The following is a 19,303-nucleotide window of genomic DNA, read 5'->3' on the forward strand; positions in this document are numbered from 1 at the left end:
ATGTGTCTCTTAGATGAGATACAAATTGTAATTTGAGAAGCAAATAGAGTCTTAGTCTGGCTCTCTATAGAAGTGCAAAGCCAGCCCATGTGATATCTAGCGGCTTAGCTTGTCTTCCAATTGGAACAATTCAACATGAATTGAAACCAGGTTTTCCTGTGGAAAACTTCAGCTTGACTGGGGGGATAGAAGTTGAGTGCTTTCCTGCAACTCTCAGTGTTTATTTTTATATGTCCATAAAATGAGGGTGTCTCCACTTGAAATCTGTGTAATGTTCACTGCCAAACACTCATGTAGTGTATAATTGCCATCACATTTCTGTATAATAAAGATAAAATAGTTGTGCCCCTGGTCTCTCTGTACATGGTTTACAACTTTATTAATTATGGTATGTATTGACAGGGCATAGCAGTGCTGCCCTGGGCTCCAGCTAATATCCCAGTAGGGTCTCCATCTCAGTCAGAGTAAGTTACCCAGTAATACCATGTTACCACTGAAGAGAATGAGAATGACTTCTCTGAATATGCCACAAATGACTTGAGTTTATCTAAGAGATGAACCTAACAATGCACTTGATAATGTACTAACTCTAACCATTAGCTTATAAAAATGTAACTGTAGTTATGATTGGCTTATTATTCCTCCCTCCCTTAGAACAGCACAAGAAAAGGAAAAAATATCTTTATTTGGACTGGCTGTACTTTGCTATGTAAAATGAAGCATGTCATGAGCTTTGGCAGCAAGTGCCATTATCTGCCGGCCATTTCTATGGTCCTGACTCCTTAATTTTAACTTACTGCTTCTGTAGATAGTCCACTGGAGAAACAGCTTTCTCATTCTTTGTAAAACCATTGCTAAACTAGTAAATCACATACACGCACATGCACAATTGTGGCCATTGATTCCCAGACCCTCTTTATTATTTTAAAATCTTTTTACTGGGCAGTACTGGTGCACGCCTTTGATCCCAGCACTTGGGAGGCAGAGGCAGGTGGATCTCTGTGATTTCGAGGCCACTCTGGTCTACATAGTGAGTTCCAGAACAGGCTTCAAAGCTACACAGATAAACTTTTCTCGAAAAACCAGAAGAAAAAAAAAAAGATTTATTTTGGCTAGTGGTAATGGCACAAACCTATAATCCCAGAAGACTGATCTCTGTGAGTTTGAGACCAGCCTGTTCTACAAACTGAGTTCCAGAACAGCCAGGGCTACACAGAGAAACCCTGTTTTTAAAAAAGCTCTTAGCTACCACATTTCTAGGTTAGTCCTGATTATCTCTTTCCTAATGATGGCAGTAGACCCTGGCTAGACTGCCCATCTCTAGTGCCTTTCTGCCTAAATTTCTTTTTTTTTTTTTTTTTTTTTTTTTTGTCTCGAAAAACCAAAAAAAACACCAGGCCAAGACTGGTGTTTTTTTTGGTTTTTCGAGACAGGGTTTCTCTGTGGCTTTGGAGCCTGTCCTGGAACTAGCTCTGTAGACCAGGCTGGTCTCGAACTCACAGAGATCCGCCTGCCTCTGCCTCCCGAGTGCTGGGACTGCCTAAATTTCTGAACGTTTGTATTCACCACCACCAAACTAACCTCCTAAAGGTCAGTTCTACTTTTTTTTTTTTAAGAATTTTTTTATGATGTATGGACAATGGTGTAAAGGTGTCAGATTACCCTGGAACTGGATTTACAGTCACTTATGAGCTGTCATGTGGGTGCTGGGAATTGAACCCCCGATCCTCTGTTAGAACAGTCAGTGCTCCTAACTGCCCATCCATCTCTCCAGTCTCCAGTTCTGCTTCCCATTTAAGAAAACCTTTCACTGATTTGTCCTGGTATTTCTAAATGACCTTTGTCAGGAAGGAACACTTCTTTTAACCTTACACTGCCTATGGGTCCTTTTAAAAGTCCTATACAGCATTATAAACATTTCTATTATGCTTACCAGACTTTGCCTCGTATAATAATAATCTGTGTGTTGTAGTATTTCTCAGATTGTCCCATGAGAAGTAAACCTAATGCTATGAGAAATGAACAGGTAGCTCCCAAGCCTATCTCACAAGAAGTTACCCCCCCCCCCCCGCCAAAAAAAATTATTGTGACAAACCTTTAATCCCAGCACTCAGAAGCCTCTGTCTACAGAGTGAGTTACAGGCCTGCCAGAGCTACACAGTGAGACCCAGCTTCAGAAAAAGAAAAAGTGGGGCTGGGTGGTGGTGGCACACATCTTTAATCCCAGCACTCGGGAGGCCGAGGCGGGTGAATCTCTGGAGTTTGAGGCCAGCTTGGTTTTCAGAGTTCCAGTACAGCCAAAGCTAAACAGAGAAACCCCTAATTAGGAGAAATGGGGAGAAACAGGAGTGGGGATGAATCTGACAGTGTTATTAGATAGACTTTCTTTTTTTTTTAATATTTATTTATTTATTTATTTATTTATTATGTATACAATATTCTGTCTGTGTATATCCTTGCAGGCCAGAAAAGGGCACCAGATCTCAATACAGATGGTTGTGAGCCACCATGTGGTTGCTGTGAATTGAACTCAGGACCTTTGGAAGAGCAGGCAATGCTCTTAAGCACTGAGCCATCTCTCCAGCCCGTAGATAGACTGTTTCTGTTTTGGGAAATTTAGTACACCACAAGAGAGCAGTGGGATGTTACTATCAAGACAGTGCATGTTGCCATTATTCCTTGTTGGTTTTTTTGTTTTTGTTTGTTTTTCTTTTTCTGTTTTGTGGCAGGGTCTGGCTTTGAATTTAGATGCAGTTCAAAACTTCCTGTCTATGCCTCTCAAGTACAAGAATCACTGGTGTGGTCTAATGCCGAGCTCTTAGTGTAAGCATTGCAGTTCGGATGAAAGGTATTCTGGCAGTCGGGAGCCAAGGAAGACCATGAAGTCACCAGGGAGAGGTTTCCCACGTCAGGAGCCTTTCCAAAACTCTGCTCCACTCCTCTTGGGCGTCTCCGCTTCACTACACTCCTACAAAAGAAGGTCACCACCCAAACTTCATTAAAGAGATTCGTTGGGAAGGAAGAACCCAGGAGGGTGGCTGCCTCTTGGGTGAAGTGACAGCAAACTAAACAGGATACAGAGTTTATATAGAGTTCCTTGGGGGGCAGTGGAGCTTTCCAGGGTGGTTTGGGATTACTGTTGCATTTAGGGATTGGTGGTAGTCAATGCTCAGGGTTTGTGGGACTTCAATCCCTGTTCCCAAGTCGGGGTCAGGGTGTTTTTCCTTGGCCCTTCCCACCCTACAGTTAGACCAATTATTCAAAATAGAAATATGTAATACTTTTTGACTAACACTCTTAGAAGACTTAATCTTGAAAATTAATATGCTTTGAAGGACAGAGGCTGGCTTATATATGTGTATGTATTCCAATAAAAGTAATACAGTACTTTCTGCCGACAGATGCTGAAGAGTTATTCCATATTTTTGGGTTATTCCATATTTTTGGTTGTATTTGTTTTTTAAAACAAGGTCGCACTGTGTAGTCTCAAACTCCAGAGATCCTCCTGCTTCAGCATCCTTTGTGCGGGTATTTACAGGCAAGAACCACCATACAGGTTAAGAACTATTTTTGAACTATGATTCTGTTAGTATGTGTTTAATATGTGCCAAATGTTTATCATGTACCTAGGTCTGCACTCCTAATTTCAAGTATTTACGTCTCCGTAGAATGACTTTTGTTTTTTGATTTTTGTTTTTGTTTGTTTTGTTTTCGAGACAGGGTTTCTCTTTGTAACAGTCCTGGATATCCAGGAACTAACTCACTTTGTAGACCAGGTTGGTCTCGAGCTCACATGCCTTTGTCTCCCAAGTGCTGGGATTAAGGGCGTGCGCCACAGAATGACTTTTTTTTTTTTCTCTGTAGCGTTAGAGGTTGTCCTGGAACTAGCTCTTGTAGACCAGGCTGGCCTCGAACTCACAGAGATTCACCTACCTCTGCCTCCTGAGTGCTGGGATTAAAGGCGTGCGCCACCACAGAATGACTCTTAACAATTATAGGTGGAAGAAAAGCCATACAAGGCAGTCTTATACAAGCTAGCAGTCAATCTCAGAAAACTGCTTAATAAAAACTGTCCTCCAATTTTTATTTCTGGACGTCGGAAACTTCCTTCGTTAGTAACATCCCTCAAAGCTTAATCCTTTGCATCAGTACATGATGGCCCTCCGGTTTGACGTGCCTAGGACCTGGCGAAGAAACTGAAGAAAGCGCCTGCCCACCTAAGAAGCAAAAATACCAAAGCTAGACGTCCTGCCCCTAGGCTCCCTGAAGGTTTCTAATTGGCTCTTGTGGCTTGCTCTCTTTCCCAATTGGTGTTCTAGCTTGCCTGTCGGCTCTGATTTTCTCCCCGCCTTCAACCAACGCTTATTGGCGTGTCGTTACGTCATTGCCCCATCAAGCCCACTCTCATTGGCTCTTCTAGGAGGGGGTGGGCTGAACGTCACGGGCTCGGGCCGCCATTTTGACCGAGCAACCATAGTGACAGGAGCCGAAGCAGCAGCTCAGGTTGTCCCCGTTTCCCCTCCCCCTTCCCTTTTCCGGCTGACTTTCCGGGCCCTGCATTTCACAGTCCCGGTCCTGCCATGTCCCAGAAACAAGAAGAGAACCCTGCGGAGGAGACTGGCGAGGAGAAGCAGGTGAGAATAAGGGGAACGGGGGTGGCCGCGCGGGCGGGATCCGCCCCCGCCGCCGCTGATTGGCCGCCTCTGCCTCAGGCTCCGCAGGGGTTGGCCACTGTTTCTGTCGCACAGGCTGCATTTCGGCGCGGCCTGGTGCCCCGATGTCGATTAGTCAAGTCGATTGTCATTTTGTGCGATCCGCTTTCTTATTGGCCAGTAAGCCTTCCTTTCAGCCTGGTGAAGCTGTTCTATAATAGGCCGAGCTCTGGCGTGGGCGGGTGTTTGGAAAGATGAGGCGAATGAAAGGGGGCTGGCTGGTGGTCCTGGGGCATAAATGAGCTGTGTGATTAGTAGAGATAAGTGACCCAACCATCAGAGTGGAACTCAGTCTTCACAGAAAGATATAGGTCAAGATGAAGACGTTTAAAATAAGCCAGAATTGGGGGAGGGGAGAAAAGTAATGATACCTTGGCTAAGTTCAGGTGACAACTTCCTGAGGCCTGTTTTGATAGGGATGGTTTGTTCACCGTCAGTGACTTCCAGATCCCCTTGAGTTCCTCCGCAGTGGGATATAGTCCACCCACCATCGCATGATGAAAACACTAATAAACCCCTTCTTGGGCTCTATATTTGAGTTCTTAACATTTAACTAAAAGATTCATTAAATACACTTCTTGTTATATTAGTACCTGATTGTCAAGAGAAAAATCTATTAGCTGGACAGTGGTGGTGCGTGCATTTAGCTCGGGAGGCAGAGGCAGGCAGGCAGATCTCCGAGTTCGAGGCCAGCTTGGTCTATAGAGCGAGTTCCAGGATACACAGAGAAACCCTGTCTGGAAAAACAAGAACAAGCTGGGTGGCACAAGCCTTTAATCCCAGCACTTGGGAGTCGGAGGCAGGTGATCTCTGAGTTCAAGGCCAGCCTGGGCTACAAGAGCTAGTTCCAGGATAGGCTCCAAAGCTACAGAGAAACCCTGTCTCAAAAAAAAAGAAAAGGAAAGAAAAAAATGAAAACAAAAAGAAAAACAACCCAAACAAATTATTGAAGTGCAGCAGGGAAACTGGAACTATAAGTAAGTGGTAACTGTTTTGTTAGGATAGCCAGGCTTCTTGACCCAGTACCAAAAAAGAAAAAAGAAAGCAGCCATGTGTGGCACACCCAAAGGCCGATTCCAGCCCTCAAGAAGCTGAGGCAGAAGATTTCGGCAAGTTCCAGGTGGCTTGGGCATCAGAGTGAGACTCTGCCCCCCCGCCAAAGTAATAAACAAATAGACGTGTCCACAAGAAGCAAGAGACAGTGGCACACATTTTAAATCCAGAGACAGGAAAATCTGTGAGTTAAGGTCAGCCTGGTCTACATAGAGAGTTCCAGGCTAACCAGGAGTACATAGGAAGACTATGTTTTTAAACTGTCCTGTTTTTAAAATGAAGAGGAAGAAAAGATAGAGGAGAGAACCTCTGTAAACGCCTTGAGCTTTGATGTTTCCCTAGACTTCCATCACCTACCCCAGTAGGGTAGGCGTTAATCTTTTTATTTATTTCTTTTTATAAGACTGATATATGAATACTATAGTGAAATTAGTTTCTTCTTTTCTTGAGGTTAAAACTAATGTCACATTAGCTGTTTACCTCTAGCCTGCCTCCATTTATGGAAGTGGATTACTCAGGTGGATATCTTTGGAATAGACCACATGCCTAGCATCCTCCACAGTGAAGCCAGATGGCTTCTTAGAGTCTGAATGAGGGGGGAGCCTCTCAGAAGACTCAACTCTCCCACTTACCTGTTCTTGCTAAAAGTCCTGCCAGTTCCTTTTGTCTTTCCTGCTGTTGGTGCTGAATGAGCTCTATGAGTCAGGTGTCGCATTTAGATAGCCTTTAGCCTAGTGCGCACAGGTCACTAGGGCGGCTCCCTGGGTATAGAGTAAGAACTAGCTTGTCCTTTCCTTCACTATACAGTTATTTTGAACCTTGGATTTGAACAAAGGTCTAACTTTAAGATCAGAGGAACTGGAAAGATGGCTCAGTAGTTATGAGCAGTTACTGTTTGTTTGTTTGTTTGAGACAGAGTTTCTCTGTGTAGCCCTGGCTGTTCTGGAACTCACTGTAGACCTGGCTAGCCTTGAGCTTAAAGATCCACGTGCCTCTGCCTCCCAAGTGCTGGGACTGAAGGTGTGTGCCCTACTGCCTGGTTGTACCTGTTGCTCTGCAGAGGACCTGGGTGTGGTTCCCAGCATCCACATGGTGGCTCACAACCATCTGTAGCTCCAGTTCTAGGAGATTTGATGCTCTCTTCTGAACCCTGAGGGCACCCAGGAATACATATAGTACACATACATACATATGTACAAAACACATACACATAAATCTGCCGGTGGTGGCACATACCTTTAATCCCAGCACTTGGGAGGCAGAGGCAGGCGGATCTCTGTTAGGCCAACCTGGTCTATAGTGTGAGTTCCAGGACAGCTAGCGCTACACAGAGAAACCCTGTTTCGAAAAACCAGAAAGAACTCTTTAAAACATACACATTCTAAAAAGAGCAGAGTGGAGATGGCGTGTTTACAAGCTGATAGAGCTGCAGGAAAAAGCAGAAAATACAAAGGTTGTCAGATACTAGAAGTCATTGTTTTTCAGTCCTTAATCTCATTTGACTTGTTTTCTTCAGGACACACAGGAGAAAGAAGGTGTTCTCCCCGAGAGAGCTGAGGAGGCCAAGCTAAAGGCCAAATACCCAAGCCTAGGACAAAAGCCTGGGGGCTCCGACTTCCTCATGAAGAGACTCCAGAAAGGGGTATGGGGCGGCCTTGACCGCGGTCCTTGCATGAAGTCTGTAGAGGTTCTGCTGCATGTTTTTCTGTGGTTGGTTATTGGGCAGTGTAGATAGGAGTTAGAAAGAGGAAAGCGGGTTATTGTGAATCCCTACAGTGATGTCAGTTCCCTTCTGGTCATAGGAAATGAAGGCTTAATGCTGGGCATTTGGGTGGGTGGTGGGTGGGCACTGCAGGAAGGGTGGCAGGGACTGGAAGGGCATCGTGTGCTCTGCTCGTGCATCTGCCTAGGGGAGTGGTGGTGGGATAAGGGCTGTGCCCCTATTAAGTCTTACAGACAGATTTTACAACAATTCATTTCAGAAGATCCAAAAATCTTCACCTCAAGCAGTAGGTTTCTTTAGACTATTGACACCAGCACCAGACATTAACTGTACTCCCTCGAGAAACTTAGTTTAGCTGGGTGTGATCCAGCTGAAGCAGGAAGATTACCACAAATTCAAGAGCAGCTGAGTCTACATAGTAAGTTTTAGGACAACCTAGACTAAAATGAGACCCTGCCTTTAAAAAGGAAAGAAAAGAGAAAAAGAGGCTGGGTCAGCAGCTGGAGAGCAAGGGGGCTGCTGCTCTTCCAGAGAGCCAGAGCTGTTTCCAGCACCCACACCAGGCAGCAGACCATTGCCTGTGACTTCAGCTCCAGGAGAATCTGACCCCTCTCTCGCTTCTGTGGACACACGTGCATACATAAATGATTTAAAAAAAAGCGCACGCTTGGGCTGCAGAGATGGCTCAGTGGTTAAGAGCACTGGCTGTTCTTTCAGAGGACCTGGGTTTAATTCCCAGCAACCACAGTGTGACCCAAAACCATCTGTAGTGGGATCTGATACCCTCTTGTGGCATAAAGTTGTATATGCAGATAGAGCACTCATTCATATACATAAAATAAATAAAACTTTAAAAAAAAAAAAGTACACGCCTTCAATCCCAGCACTGGGGGAGCAGAGGTCGAGAGATCTTTGTGAGACTGAGGCCAGCCTGGTCTACAGAGTGAGTTGTAGGACACTGAAGCAACATAGTGAGACCCTGTCTTCAGAAAAAAAAGTAAATAAAATTATAAACAAAACAGTTCTTTTTCACTTCAGAATGATAAGAGATGTAGCCCCACAGGAAAGTGCTTGTGCAGCTTGGGTTCAACCTATAAGACATCAAAAGTTTAAAAAAGAAACAACCAGAATGGCCTTCCCATCTCCCTCTCAGTCGGGTGTCTCTGCAGACTTAAGGATTAAGCTGGAGTGGATGGATGGGGTTGGGAGGGAAGTGGCTTCCTACAGAGACTCCAGGGCCTCAGTCTTAGTCACTGCTGATGGTGTGGTGCTGATTTGCAGTTTAGCTCGCTTCAGGCAAGCCGGGCGTGGGCAGGCTGTCTCACCAGGGAACACGTGTAGGAGTGGTGGGAGTCCGGAAGGCACACTGCCTCCTGACAAGCCAGTTCCTATTCCTGGTCCGAGAGTCATTTCTAACGCAGAGAGCTTGGCTTCAGTGGTCTCTGGTGCTGGGAGCCCCAGATCAACCCTTCTTTGAATCTTACTCATTTGTTTTCAACCCCAACGTATTGCTTTGTCACCTAGTAAGGTCCTCATTAAGCTGTTATGAATGGGCCCGGCCGTGGTGGCGCACACCTTAATCCCAGCAGTAGGGAGGCGGATAGGCGGATCTCTGTGAGTTCAAGGCCAGCCTGGTCTACAAGAGCTAGTTCCGGGACAGGCTCCAAAGTTACAGAGAAACCCTGTCTTGAAAAACCATAAAAGCTGTTATAAATGAAGCAAGTGGTTCTGATTGAACCATCCTATGCCAGGTAAGGTCCAAAATGTGTATGAGCCATCACCCAGGTTCAGAGACAGAACTGTCCCTTAAACTGCAAAGGTGCAAGTTTCTTCTAGGACGAGGTCAAAACATGCTAGGAGATGTCAGAGCACGTGAGCGGTATGGACTGCACAAGAGGAGCGTAGACAGCTGGGGTGCATGAGAGCCTGTGCTGATGCTGGAGTCGAGTCTGCCTTTGAAGAGCCCCAGAGCTTACATTTATCTGGACCTCCCTCCTGTCTCTTAGCAAAAGTACTTTGACTCAGGAGACTACAACATGGCCAAAGCGAAGATGAAGAACAAACAGCTGCCGAGTGCAGGGCCAGACAAGAACCTGGTGACCGGCGACCACATCCCCACCCCACAGGACCTGCCCCAGAGAAAGTCCTCGCTCGTCACCAGCAAGCTTGCGGGGTAACCTGGGCCCCTCTCTTCCCCTTCCTCACCCACTGGACTTCTATATATTATAGGCAGGGAATGGGCACCTAGTCAGAGCTCAGCTTGCCATCCAGGGAAGACATTCTGCTGGAGGCTTAGGTTGAAGAGGGATTCTGAGTTCATTTCTTTGGGTAAATTGAAACTTCTACACCCTTACTGTAGCCCAGTAGAGACCCAGAAGTAGGAAAGACTAGGACCGGATAACACTGGAGCTGTTCCTGTGCTGAGAAGCGTGGAAGATGGGAGTTCTCCTTTTGGAGGAGCAAGCCCTTGGGCAGGCTGAGTCTGGGAGCAGTGTGGCAGGTTCAGTGTCCCAAGGCTGCACTGACTTGTTGGGAAAGGAGACGCTCTCTGTGCTTCTAAGTGTGTCTTCCTTTAGGCCTCTGTGCTTTGTGTTCCCATTGTGGGTGTTTAGGGAACCTTCAAAGAGGAGAAGAGATTTGCTTGCCTAAAACCACAGTGCCCACCTAACCTCTCTGTTGTGTCCCTCCAACAATTGCCCTGCTTCTCAAGGAGTGGAAAGCTTGATCTTTTCTCTTTCAGCATGTAGCTTTGGAGCATATGCTGGGAGAGTGGGAAGAGCGTAGGGTCGGAACACCTGGCTCCAGTGCTGCTCGTGCCCAGCAGCACTGGCGTGTGAGCTTGGCTGGGTCATGTGGCCTCTGAGTCTGTTCCTCATCTCTGCAGAGCAGGAACCGTGTTGGCTAATTCTGACTAAAATCCTACACCTGCCCTAACTGCCATTCATCCTAAAACCAACCGAGACAGGACCTTGCTAAGCCTCAGCTCTGTAAAGCTAGAAGTCTAGGGGAACAGGAGGGGTGCTATATGGGAAGAGAGAAAGTTTGAGATTTAAGGGCCACACCTTCAGACAAGGCCTTCTTGAGGGAGGAGGGGAGAGAGAGTAAGTCTGAAGAAGCCAGCCCTGGAAGTGTTTTGACTCTCCCATTTTCCTGGTCTACAGTTGACCCTAGCTGCTGCAAACTGCTCTGGCAGCAGACTGGATGGGCCTGAGGAAACCCTCGTGCTTCAGGTGGAATCCGATGCTAGCTGTATGTTAGGCATGGAGGAAGAAGGGATGAACGGAGCTGGCCCCGAGGAGTTAGTGCTCCTGCCAGCTGGAGCATCTGGGCCTTAGCAGATGATTCACTGGTGGAGGCGGAGAGTGGGGAGGGCGACAGCAGCCTGCCTTGCTGTGTCATCACTAGTTTGGCCTGGATCTTACTGAGTGCCACCTGCTCGGTAACAGCAGAGAGGACCTGAGTGAGAACTGCTCAAAAGAGCAGGATGATGCAGTCTGTCTCCCTTCACAGATTCCGGTGTGCCCGTAGAGGGTCTGGCGAGTTTGTCGCTGTGTGTCGGGAAAGTGTCTAAACATGCTCTCCTGTTTGACTGCTCGGGTCTCTGGCTGTCGTTCAGATTGGGTAGGAGTAGGTTGGTGAGGAAGGAGTGGAGAGAGCAGGACCCCTGGTCTCCCTGGCCCCCAAACTCCTTGACTCTCATTGTAATTGTATATAATTTTTGTGTTTTTTGCTCCATTTTCTCATGCTGTCATCCTTAATCTAAAGTCCATGTGGGAAGGGGACAATGCTGAACATCACTGTATAGTTTCTTCAATGTCCCAGTCATGTTGTACATAGATATGTCATGTTATTATATATATAAATATATATATAATTTTGTACGTTTTCTTCATCTCCGATCTTCTCGAATTCTGTACCTTTTCCTCTTGTCTGAGCTGCCTTCTCTATTGGTCAGTTTTGTGTCTTCAAGGCTGCTGTTTATGGCAAGTCTGTTTTTAAGGAAGGGACAGGAGGAATAGGGAAATCAAGCTAGCTTGTAAACCCAGCTCTTCAGAAAGCTGAGGCATGATTTGCTACTTCAAAGCTAGCCTGGGCTACAGAGTGAGTACAAAGCTGGCCTTGAGTTAAAGATAACCCTGTCTCAAAATAAAAAGAAAAGAGAGGGCTAGAGAATATGGTTTAGATGTACGGTACTCTCCTGTCGTGCAGGAGACCCTGGTTTCAGCCTCCAGTGATACATACAGCAGCTAGTGGGTACACGCATGCACACGCACACACTCCTGAGCAGAGGTGGGGACAGAGATGGGGAAAGGACATTAAACTATCAATCTCTCTTCAGTGCTAAGGAAGCAAATAAGCTTCTCTTCTCAGGCTTGTTTCTTAGCAAGGAAGGGTCACTGCATTCGATTAAACCCAGGCTGTTTGGTCCCCTCCAAGCAAGTGTGTTCTGACCCTTGTATCGTCAGTCACCACCTCACCGCTGTGCTTCCTGCTCCCCTGCTGCCAGTGGCTGTGCCTGCAGGACTCCTGAGGCAGACATCTGTGTCTCCCCTTATGTCTCAAGAATTGTTTTTCTGTTTTCCATGAGTATATCACAAAGACAGAAACATCCTGTTTGTGAATAGGAAAAGACTAATTTTTTTCAACTTCCTTATGATTAATATGCAGGCACATGTCAGGGAGAAGTCATGGGGTCAAGACTGGGATGGAATTCAAGAGGTTTTCCCCTTTTACTTGACAGTGTTTTTTTTGTTTGTTTTTTGTTTCTTTTTCTGTTCATCCACAGTGGCCAAGTTGAATGATGCTGCCTGGGGCTCCACCAGATCGTGAGACGCTGCCCACTTGGGGTCCTGTGCTGGCTCCTGCCCCTTCCTGCTTTTGCAGCCAGGGGTCAGGAGGTGGCCCAGGTGCAGGCTAGAGAGGCAGAGATCCCTGCCCACTGGTGTCCCAGCCATGGAGCCCCTTGGGCTGAGCACCAAGACCTTGGACTTTTTTTTGTTTTACATTTTTTTCCAAATAACAGTTGGGAAAAATTTTGTTGAAATCCCAAGGGTGGGGTTAAGGGGGTGGAGTGGAAGCTGTGGGGGGAAATGAGCTAGGGTTTGTAGCTGATGAAAAAGACAATTTCCTACCGTTCTTCTTAAGCACAGGTTTGGGATGGTTCTAAGTGAAGGGGTTGTCAGCAGACTAATGGTAAGGGCTTCGAGGTCAGCTCTGAAGAGAGATGCATTGTTTAATGTGGCTAGTGACCTGGAGTCAGAGAAAAGGAATTGTATGCTGTAATTTCTCTGGTTCTGCAGAGCAACCGAGGAGTCAGTGTTACTTGTTCCTTTAACAAAAGTGTTGTCCTTGAGGCAGGTTTGCTATGGGAGAAGGGCAGTGAGTGGGGAGCCCCACAGAGCCCTGGGGAATTTTTCAGTATTTGAAATAAAACAAGAACAACAAAAAACACCCGTGGAAAAAACCAAACCCAGAAATACTCTGAAGCAGTTGGTGTGTTTTATTGGGGTTTGGAAGGGTGAAAATGTGATTGAGGGGGAGATCGGTGTGGTCCCTGAGTTTGCAAGAAGCACAAGGCTCTCGGGGTAGACAGTCTGACCTCCTGACTGTCACTGGGGAGAGAGCAGAATTGGTGTGCACAGGTAAGGCTAGCCACTGTCTGTCCTTGTAACTAGTACAGAAGGTGCACCGCCCTGTAAAGCGAGAGCTTCAGTGTTCTAATGAAATGGGGTACCAACACCCAAAGCTTAGTCCAGACTCAGCAAAAACGGGGCCCTGTTCTTCCTGTTCCCTTCAGTTTCTATTCCTGAGTTCCGTGTCTGTGTGGGAGAAATGTGAGTTCTTGGTAATAAGCAAAAGAAGCTTGCCTTTCTGTTTCTGGCCGGCAGAAAGCGAGTGACTTATCCCCACATGATATCCTACCCTGCCTTCTTGAAATCATGCCACTGAAAGCCTTTTGAGAGAAGTGCAAGAGACAGCTGAGTGAATCACCAGTATTCTGGGGTGGGGGTGGACTGCACTAGAGAAGAAACCTTGCTCTCAGTATCTATGACATTGTTTTTCTTAGTCAAGCTTACCAGGTGAATATGTAGCTGTTGGAGATGTTCTGGCTCTCTTCTGGTTTAGCCAGTACTCTGGTTTAATACATCCTACAAGTTTGTCCTGCTCAACAGTGAGCCAGATGAATGAAAGAGCACTAAAAAGAAGTGTGCTGAGCTAGAATACCGCCACAATCCTAACATCCCAGCCTTTGGGAGATGGAGGCAGGGTCTTCATCAGCTGCATAAACATAAAACAACACCTGGACATGGTAGTGCTTACTTGTACAAGTAAGAGGCAAAGGACCACAAGTTCAAGGCCAGCCTGCTCTTTAGAGTGAGTTACAGGTCAGTGTTATGTGGTAGGACTTTGTCTCAAAACAAAACAAAATAATTGGTTGAGGGGTTTTGCAACCAAGCCTGAGTTTGATTTCTGAAAGGCACAGCAGGGAAGAGAACATTCTCAGCACCCAGTAGAGGGCACTGTCACATACACGATGACATGTGTACACACAACAAAAACATACAAAAAATATATAGTGGAAAGAATAATGTGGAAAAGTTAGGTGCTTTGACCGGAATCAACCGAAAGCTTTGTATTCCTAGCGTGAGCTGTGGCACTGCCGCACGGAGTCTGAGATACCGTTTCCCAAACATGTTAGGTTTCTGTCCACCAGTGCATATATCTGGGGTGGGAAAGCTATGTCAGAGTGTCCAGGCAGTCGAGTTCATTTTCATATAGGAGGAAGTTAAGGTATGGAAATAAGTTGCTTGGAAAGCAGCAGGCCAAGGAAGAGCTTGCATTAGTGCCTAACCTGTGATAGTATAACCTCCCTGCTGGTCGGGAGACCCTGGACCTTAGTTTTAAGCTATAGCCTTAAAAATCCCTGGGTACCAAGCCATGTTTTGGGATTCTTACATATGAGTTTTAAATTTTGCTTTTCGGAGCCAGGCTATGGCGGTGCACACCTAATCCCAGCACTCCAGAGACAGAGATAGGTGGATCTCTTACGAGTTCAAGGCTGTTTGTCAGGCACACAAGCCTGACAACCTGGTCAATGCCTAGACCCCACAGAAAGGTGGGGGCAGAGCACTGACTCCTCAAAGTACAGGCAATACAGTTGTTTTAAAATAGGGCTGGAGTTTGGCATGGCGGCACATGCCTTTAATCTCAGCACTTGGGGAGCAGAGGCAGATGGTTCTCTTACGAGTTTGAGGCCAGCCAAGGGCGACATAATGAGACCTATGAATGAATGAATACAGGACTCTAAAGTTGGGAGGCAGAGGCAGGTAGACCTCTGACCTCTGAGTTCAAGGTTAACCTGGTCCACATAGTTCCAATACAACCAAACAACCAGTGAGACTCAGTCACAAATAATTTAACTATTACCATTTATTCTTTATACAAAGACCCAAGCAACCAAGGTAAACAAATTCTGTAACCAACATTCTTTTCAAATACTTTTCTTGTGTAACCCAGACTGGCCCAGAACTTGACCCCTGCCTCCTCCTCCTGTGTGCTGAGGTTGGAGGCACACTGCCACAGCTACATGTGGCTGTACTATTTCAGCCCGTGTCTCTGAAGTCTTCCTCTCAGAAGAACTGGGTGACTGTTCTTGCACTGCTCTGGCAACAGCTGGGTGACTGTGACAACAGATCTGTCACCTGAGCCTTTGTGTGTACAGAGTGGCAGGAATCAAGTCACTGGTCCACCAGGACTGAACTTTGACTGTTGTACCTACACACAGAAGACAGTGATAGGCCAGACACGGTGGCACACAGCTGTAACCCTAGTACTCAAGAGACTGAGGCAAGAGGATTGCCACAAATTCAAGGCTAGCTTGGGCTACATAGTGAGACTGTCTCCAAACAAAAAACAAAACAAAAATATTGGTGTATGCATAATCTCAGCACTGAGGAGGTAGAGGTAGAAAAATTATAAATTCAAGGAGGTCATGTGCCAGTAACCCAGTTCTCAAAGGCAAAGGTAAGAGGGTGGGCTACAATAGCTAGTTCCAGGCCAGGCAGGATGACATAGCAAGGTGTGCCTGCTCAAGCAGCTCCTACAGCTGCCTGGGAATAAACCAGAAAGGGAAGGGAAGGTCTCTAATGGCCGGAATATGCCAGGCACTATGCTAAAATACAAGGTTGATGATCCATGCCACCGCTCTCTATGACACTAGTGGAGAAACTGCAGGGGAATAAATGACATGGTCATGTTACACTTAGTGGTGGTCCATCTGCACAGGGAATAGAAAACAAACCAGTATTTCCCCTCGCAGGCTTTCTTGGACTGCCAGTCCCCAAATCATGACACAGAGACTTAGTTATGAATGCTTGGCCTTAGCTTACTTAGGCTTGTTTCTAGCGGGTTTTTTTTTTTTAGCATATATTAACCCATTTCTATTCATCTGTGTGCTGCCCTGAGGCTTGTTTGCCTCCCCTATACACTGTCCATCCTGCTTTCCTGCTTCCTCCGTGTCTGGCTGGCTGATCCCCAGCTGACTGCCCCTCCCCCAAAATTGCCTGGCTCCCCTTTTCTCTCTGCCCTCCAGCCTTGCCTATTCCTTCTCTGCCTAGCTATTGGCTGTTCAACTTCTTATCAGACCAGTCAGGTGCCGTAGGCAGGCAAGGTGAAACAGGAACACAAACATCTTCACATGGTTAAAAAAACAGTCTGTTCCACAATAATATTCCAAATAGTTTGAGCAGTGTTTTCCAGCACCATGCTAAGTAGATAATTAGGATCAATTCATTTAATCCTCAGTTCTATAATGTAAATTTTGTTTTGCCTTGGTTTGGAGTGTCTCATGTCCCAGTCTCTTAATTCCAGTTCCAGGGGATCCTATACAATTTTCTAAGTTCATAGATCAGGCACACATCCAGTTTACATACATATGTACAGGCAAAGCACTATATACAAAATAAGCATGGTGGTGCATACTTGTAATCCTAGCGCTTGGGAGGCTGAGGCAGGAGGAGTAAAAGTTCAGGCAGGCTACAATGTAATGAGACTATCTCAAGCCGGGCGATGGTGGCACACGCCTTTAATCCCCGCACTCGGGAAGGCAGAGGCAGGCGGATCTCTGAGTTCGAGACCAGCCTGGTCTACAGAGCTAGTTCCAGGACAGGCTCCAAAGCCACAGAGAAACTCTGTCTCGAAAAACCAAAAAAAAAAAAAGACTATCTCAAAACAAGCCATGTGTGGTAGCAAATGCCTGTATTCTGGCACACAGGTCACAGAGGCAGGGAGGATCACAAGTTTGAGGTCAGCCTGGTCAACATAGCAAGTTCAAAGACAGCTGGGTCTACTTATGTATCAAAGTGGGGGGGAGCACTAGAGAGGTGGCTCAGAGGTTGAGCACTGACTGCTCTTCCAGAGGTTCTGGAAACTATGTTATGGCTCACAGCCATCTATAATAAGATCTGGTGCCCTCTTCGGGTGTGCATGCAGACAGAACACTGTATGTAATAAATCTTTAAGGCCTGGCGGTGATGGTGCACACCTTTAATCCCAGCACTCCGGAGGCAGGGGAGGTGGATCTCTGTGAGTTCAAAGCCAGCCAGGTCTACAAGCGAATTCCAGGACAGGCTCCAAAGCTACAGAGAAACTCTGTCTCAAAAATCAAATAAATTTTTAAAAAGTGAAAAGGGTAAACTCAGCACGTGTGAGCTCCAGGCGTATGGGTATGAGTGTAGAGGAAGAGCGTGTTGGGTTAGCAACGGGAGCAGAGACTTCATGAGAAAGTTCCGGCAGCTTCAGCAGACTGAGAGGATGAAGACATTTGGTAGAGGTAGGTACAACATGCAAGGGAGAAACAGCCTGGACAGTCATGTGACTGCAGACTGTCCTGGGGCCACACAGGGTATCAAAGGAGTCAGCTCCCAGAGGATAGTATCAGAGCCACCAAGGGGATTCCAGGCAGAGATCTGCTCCGATCTGTGTTAGATGGGTCCGTGCCAAGCTGTGTGGAACAGGAATGTATGTTTTGTTCATTTGGCTGAGGTGCCCTCATGTGTGTGCATGCACTGGGTGTGTATGTGTGTGTGTGTGTGCGTGTGGAGGGCAGAGGTCAACTGCAGCTTATCAACCAGCTAGGCTTTTTATTACATTTTATGTATTTAGTGGTGGTGGGGGAGGAAGGAAGTGCACAGTGCGCTAGCAGAGGTCAGAGGTCAGTGTGTGGGAGTTGGCACCCTTTCTGCTCAGCTGGCCTTGAACTTTCTAGAACCTGTGCCTCCCAAGTGCTAGAATCAACAGGCATGTGCCATCGTGCCCAGCTAAAGAACAGGGTTAATGGCAGTGTGGCTGCTTGGTTTTAAATCTTAGTTTTGGTATTTTGATTTGGGGGTAATGGTGAATATATGTGTAGGTGTGCATGTACGTGGGGGGCAGGCATCAGCTTCTGGTGTCATCCTGTCACTCAGGCACAGATCACCATGCCCAGCGTCCTCATGCTTGAGCAGCAAACACTTTATGTACCATGTGCCTATGGGCATTTTACCTACATATATGTGTGTGCACCACCCTTAAGCCTGGTGCCCAGGGAGGTCAGAATAGGGCATTGGAGTCCCTGAAAATGGAGTGATGCCAGTTATGAGCCACCAAGTGGGTGCTGGAATTCAAGCCTGGTTTTTTGGTTTTGTTTTATAGTTTATTTGTGTGTGTGGTGTGTGTGTGTACAGAAATGGGTACCACTCCGTGTATATGGAGTCCGCGAACAACCGTCAGGAGTTGGTTCTCCCCTCTTCCATGTGGATATCAGGGATTTAATTTAAGGAGTAAAACTGACAAGTGCTTTTACCATTTCACTGGCCCAGGTTTTTGTTTTTGTTGTTTTTTGTTTCACATTACTCTAGGCAAGTTTCAGTTGTGTAGAGTGATGAGGGTACCCCATACACAGTGGATGAGTAAATTAATACAACAGCGGAAGACGCTTCAAGGACTCTTGAGTGAGGCTCAGGGTCTCAGGGACTGGCTGCACTATCCATGGGAATGTCGTAGACAGATCTGAGCTGGGGGATAGCTCAGTGCTAAAGCACTAGTCTTGCATACACAAAGTCCTAGGTTCTGCAGTCATGAGAACCTGAGTTCAAATCCCCAGGCATGGCTGTGCCTCAGCTTTGGGGGGGGGCCAAGATTGGCAGTCCCCAGAAACTGAAATGCAGCCCACTGTTTCAGTGAGGGACCCCGTGTCTGCCCAGTAAGGTGGAGAACAGCAGAAGACCACGACCCCAGCGTCCTGCTCCGGCCCCCACACGTGCATGACCTGGACACAAACAGAAGAGTGCAGAGCCTCCGTGCTAGCCCTGGAAGGAAGCAGCTTGCTCTGAACATGTGCAGGGGCAGGCGCCCTCTCACTCTGGGAAGCCGTGCGGAGAGCAGGTCTTTAAGAGCTTCAGGCTGGGTTTGAGGTTACAGCCTCGAACCATGGACAGGCTAGGAACTTCAGATCCGATTCTGGAAGAGCCAAGGCAATGAAGATGCAGCCTGCCTATGGTGACTGCTTGCCATGAGCCAAGTGGACTTGGAATGCTGAATAAGAATGGAGATGTCACACTAGACCAGCAGTTTCTTGGAAGAGAGCTTTTGAACCACTTGAAGGATGCACAAATGTGCTGAGAAGGTATTTCATGGAGGTTGTGATCCAGTGTACCCTTGCGATCAGTCAGGGAGGACCGCAGGATGGAGGGGTACTGAAAATGTCACAGTCTCTTTATGTAGTGTGTGCTCACTAAGAACTCACTGGCTGGCCCTGGCTGGCCCTGGCTGACCC

General features: G+C 46.8%; 1 protein-coding gene across 2 annotated transcripts; it reads left to right on the forward strand.

Annotated features, from left to right (window-relative positions):
• Positions 1-4,446: 4,446 nt before the first annotated feature.
• On the forward strand, positions 4,447-19,042 carry LOC121437832 (alpha-endosulfine). Of its 2 annotated transcripts, none has more exons than XM_041637888.1 (4): positions 4,447-4,634; positions 7,282-7,407; positions 9,495-9,661; positions 18,709-19,042. In XM_041637888.1, exons 1-4 carry the CDS (start codon positions 4,581-4,583, stop codon positions 18,938-18,940), a joined length of 579 nt encoding a protein of 192 aa, XP_041493822.1. In that variant the 5' UTR covers positions 4,447-4,580; the 3' UTR covers positions 18,941-19,042. The 2 variants fall into 2 exon arrangements, with proteins under 2 accessions (XP_041493822.1, XP_041493823.1); XM_041637889.1 differs by lacking the exon at positions 18,709-19,042 and adding an exon at positions 12,275-12,967.
• The last annotated feature ends 261 nt before the right edge of the window (positions 19,043-19,303 follow it).

The sequence above is a fragment of the Microtus oregoni genome, unplaced genomic scaffold (genome assembly GCF_018167655.1).
Source record: "Microtus oregoni isolate MIOR12 unplaced genomic scaffold, Mior012 000054F_ref0000373, whole genome shotgun sequence".
NCBI lineage: Eukaryota > Metazoa > Chordata > Mammalia > Rodentia > Cricetidae > Microtus > Microtus oregoni.

Coding starts and splice junctions, on each gene's coding strand:
- LOC121437832 (XM_041637888.1), top strand. CDS start 4,581: ATGTCCCAGAAACAAGAAGAGAACCCTGCGGAGGAGACTGGCGAGGAG. Junction 4,635..7,281: donor AGACTGGCGAGGAGAAGCAG/GTGAGAATAAGG, acceptor TGTTTTCTTCAG/GACACACAGGAGAAAGAAGG. Junction 9,662..18,708: donor GTCACCAGCAAGCTTGCGGG/GTAACCTGGGCC, acceptor CCACTGTTTCAG/TGAGGGACCCCGTGTCTGCC.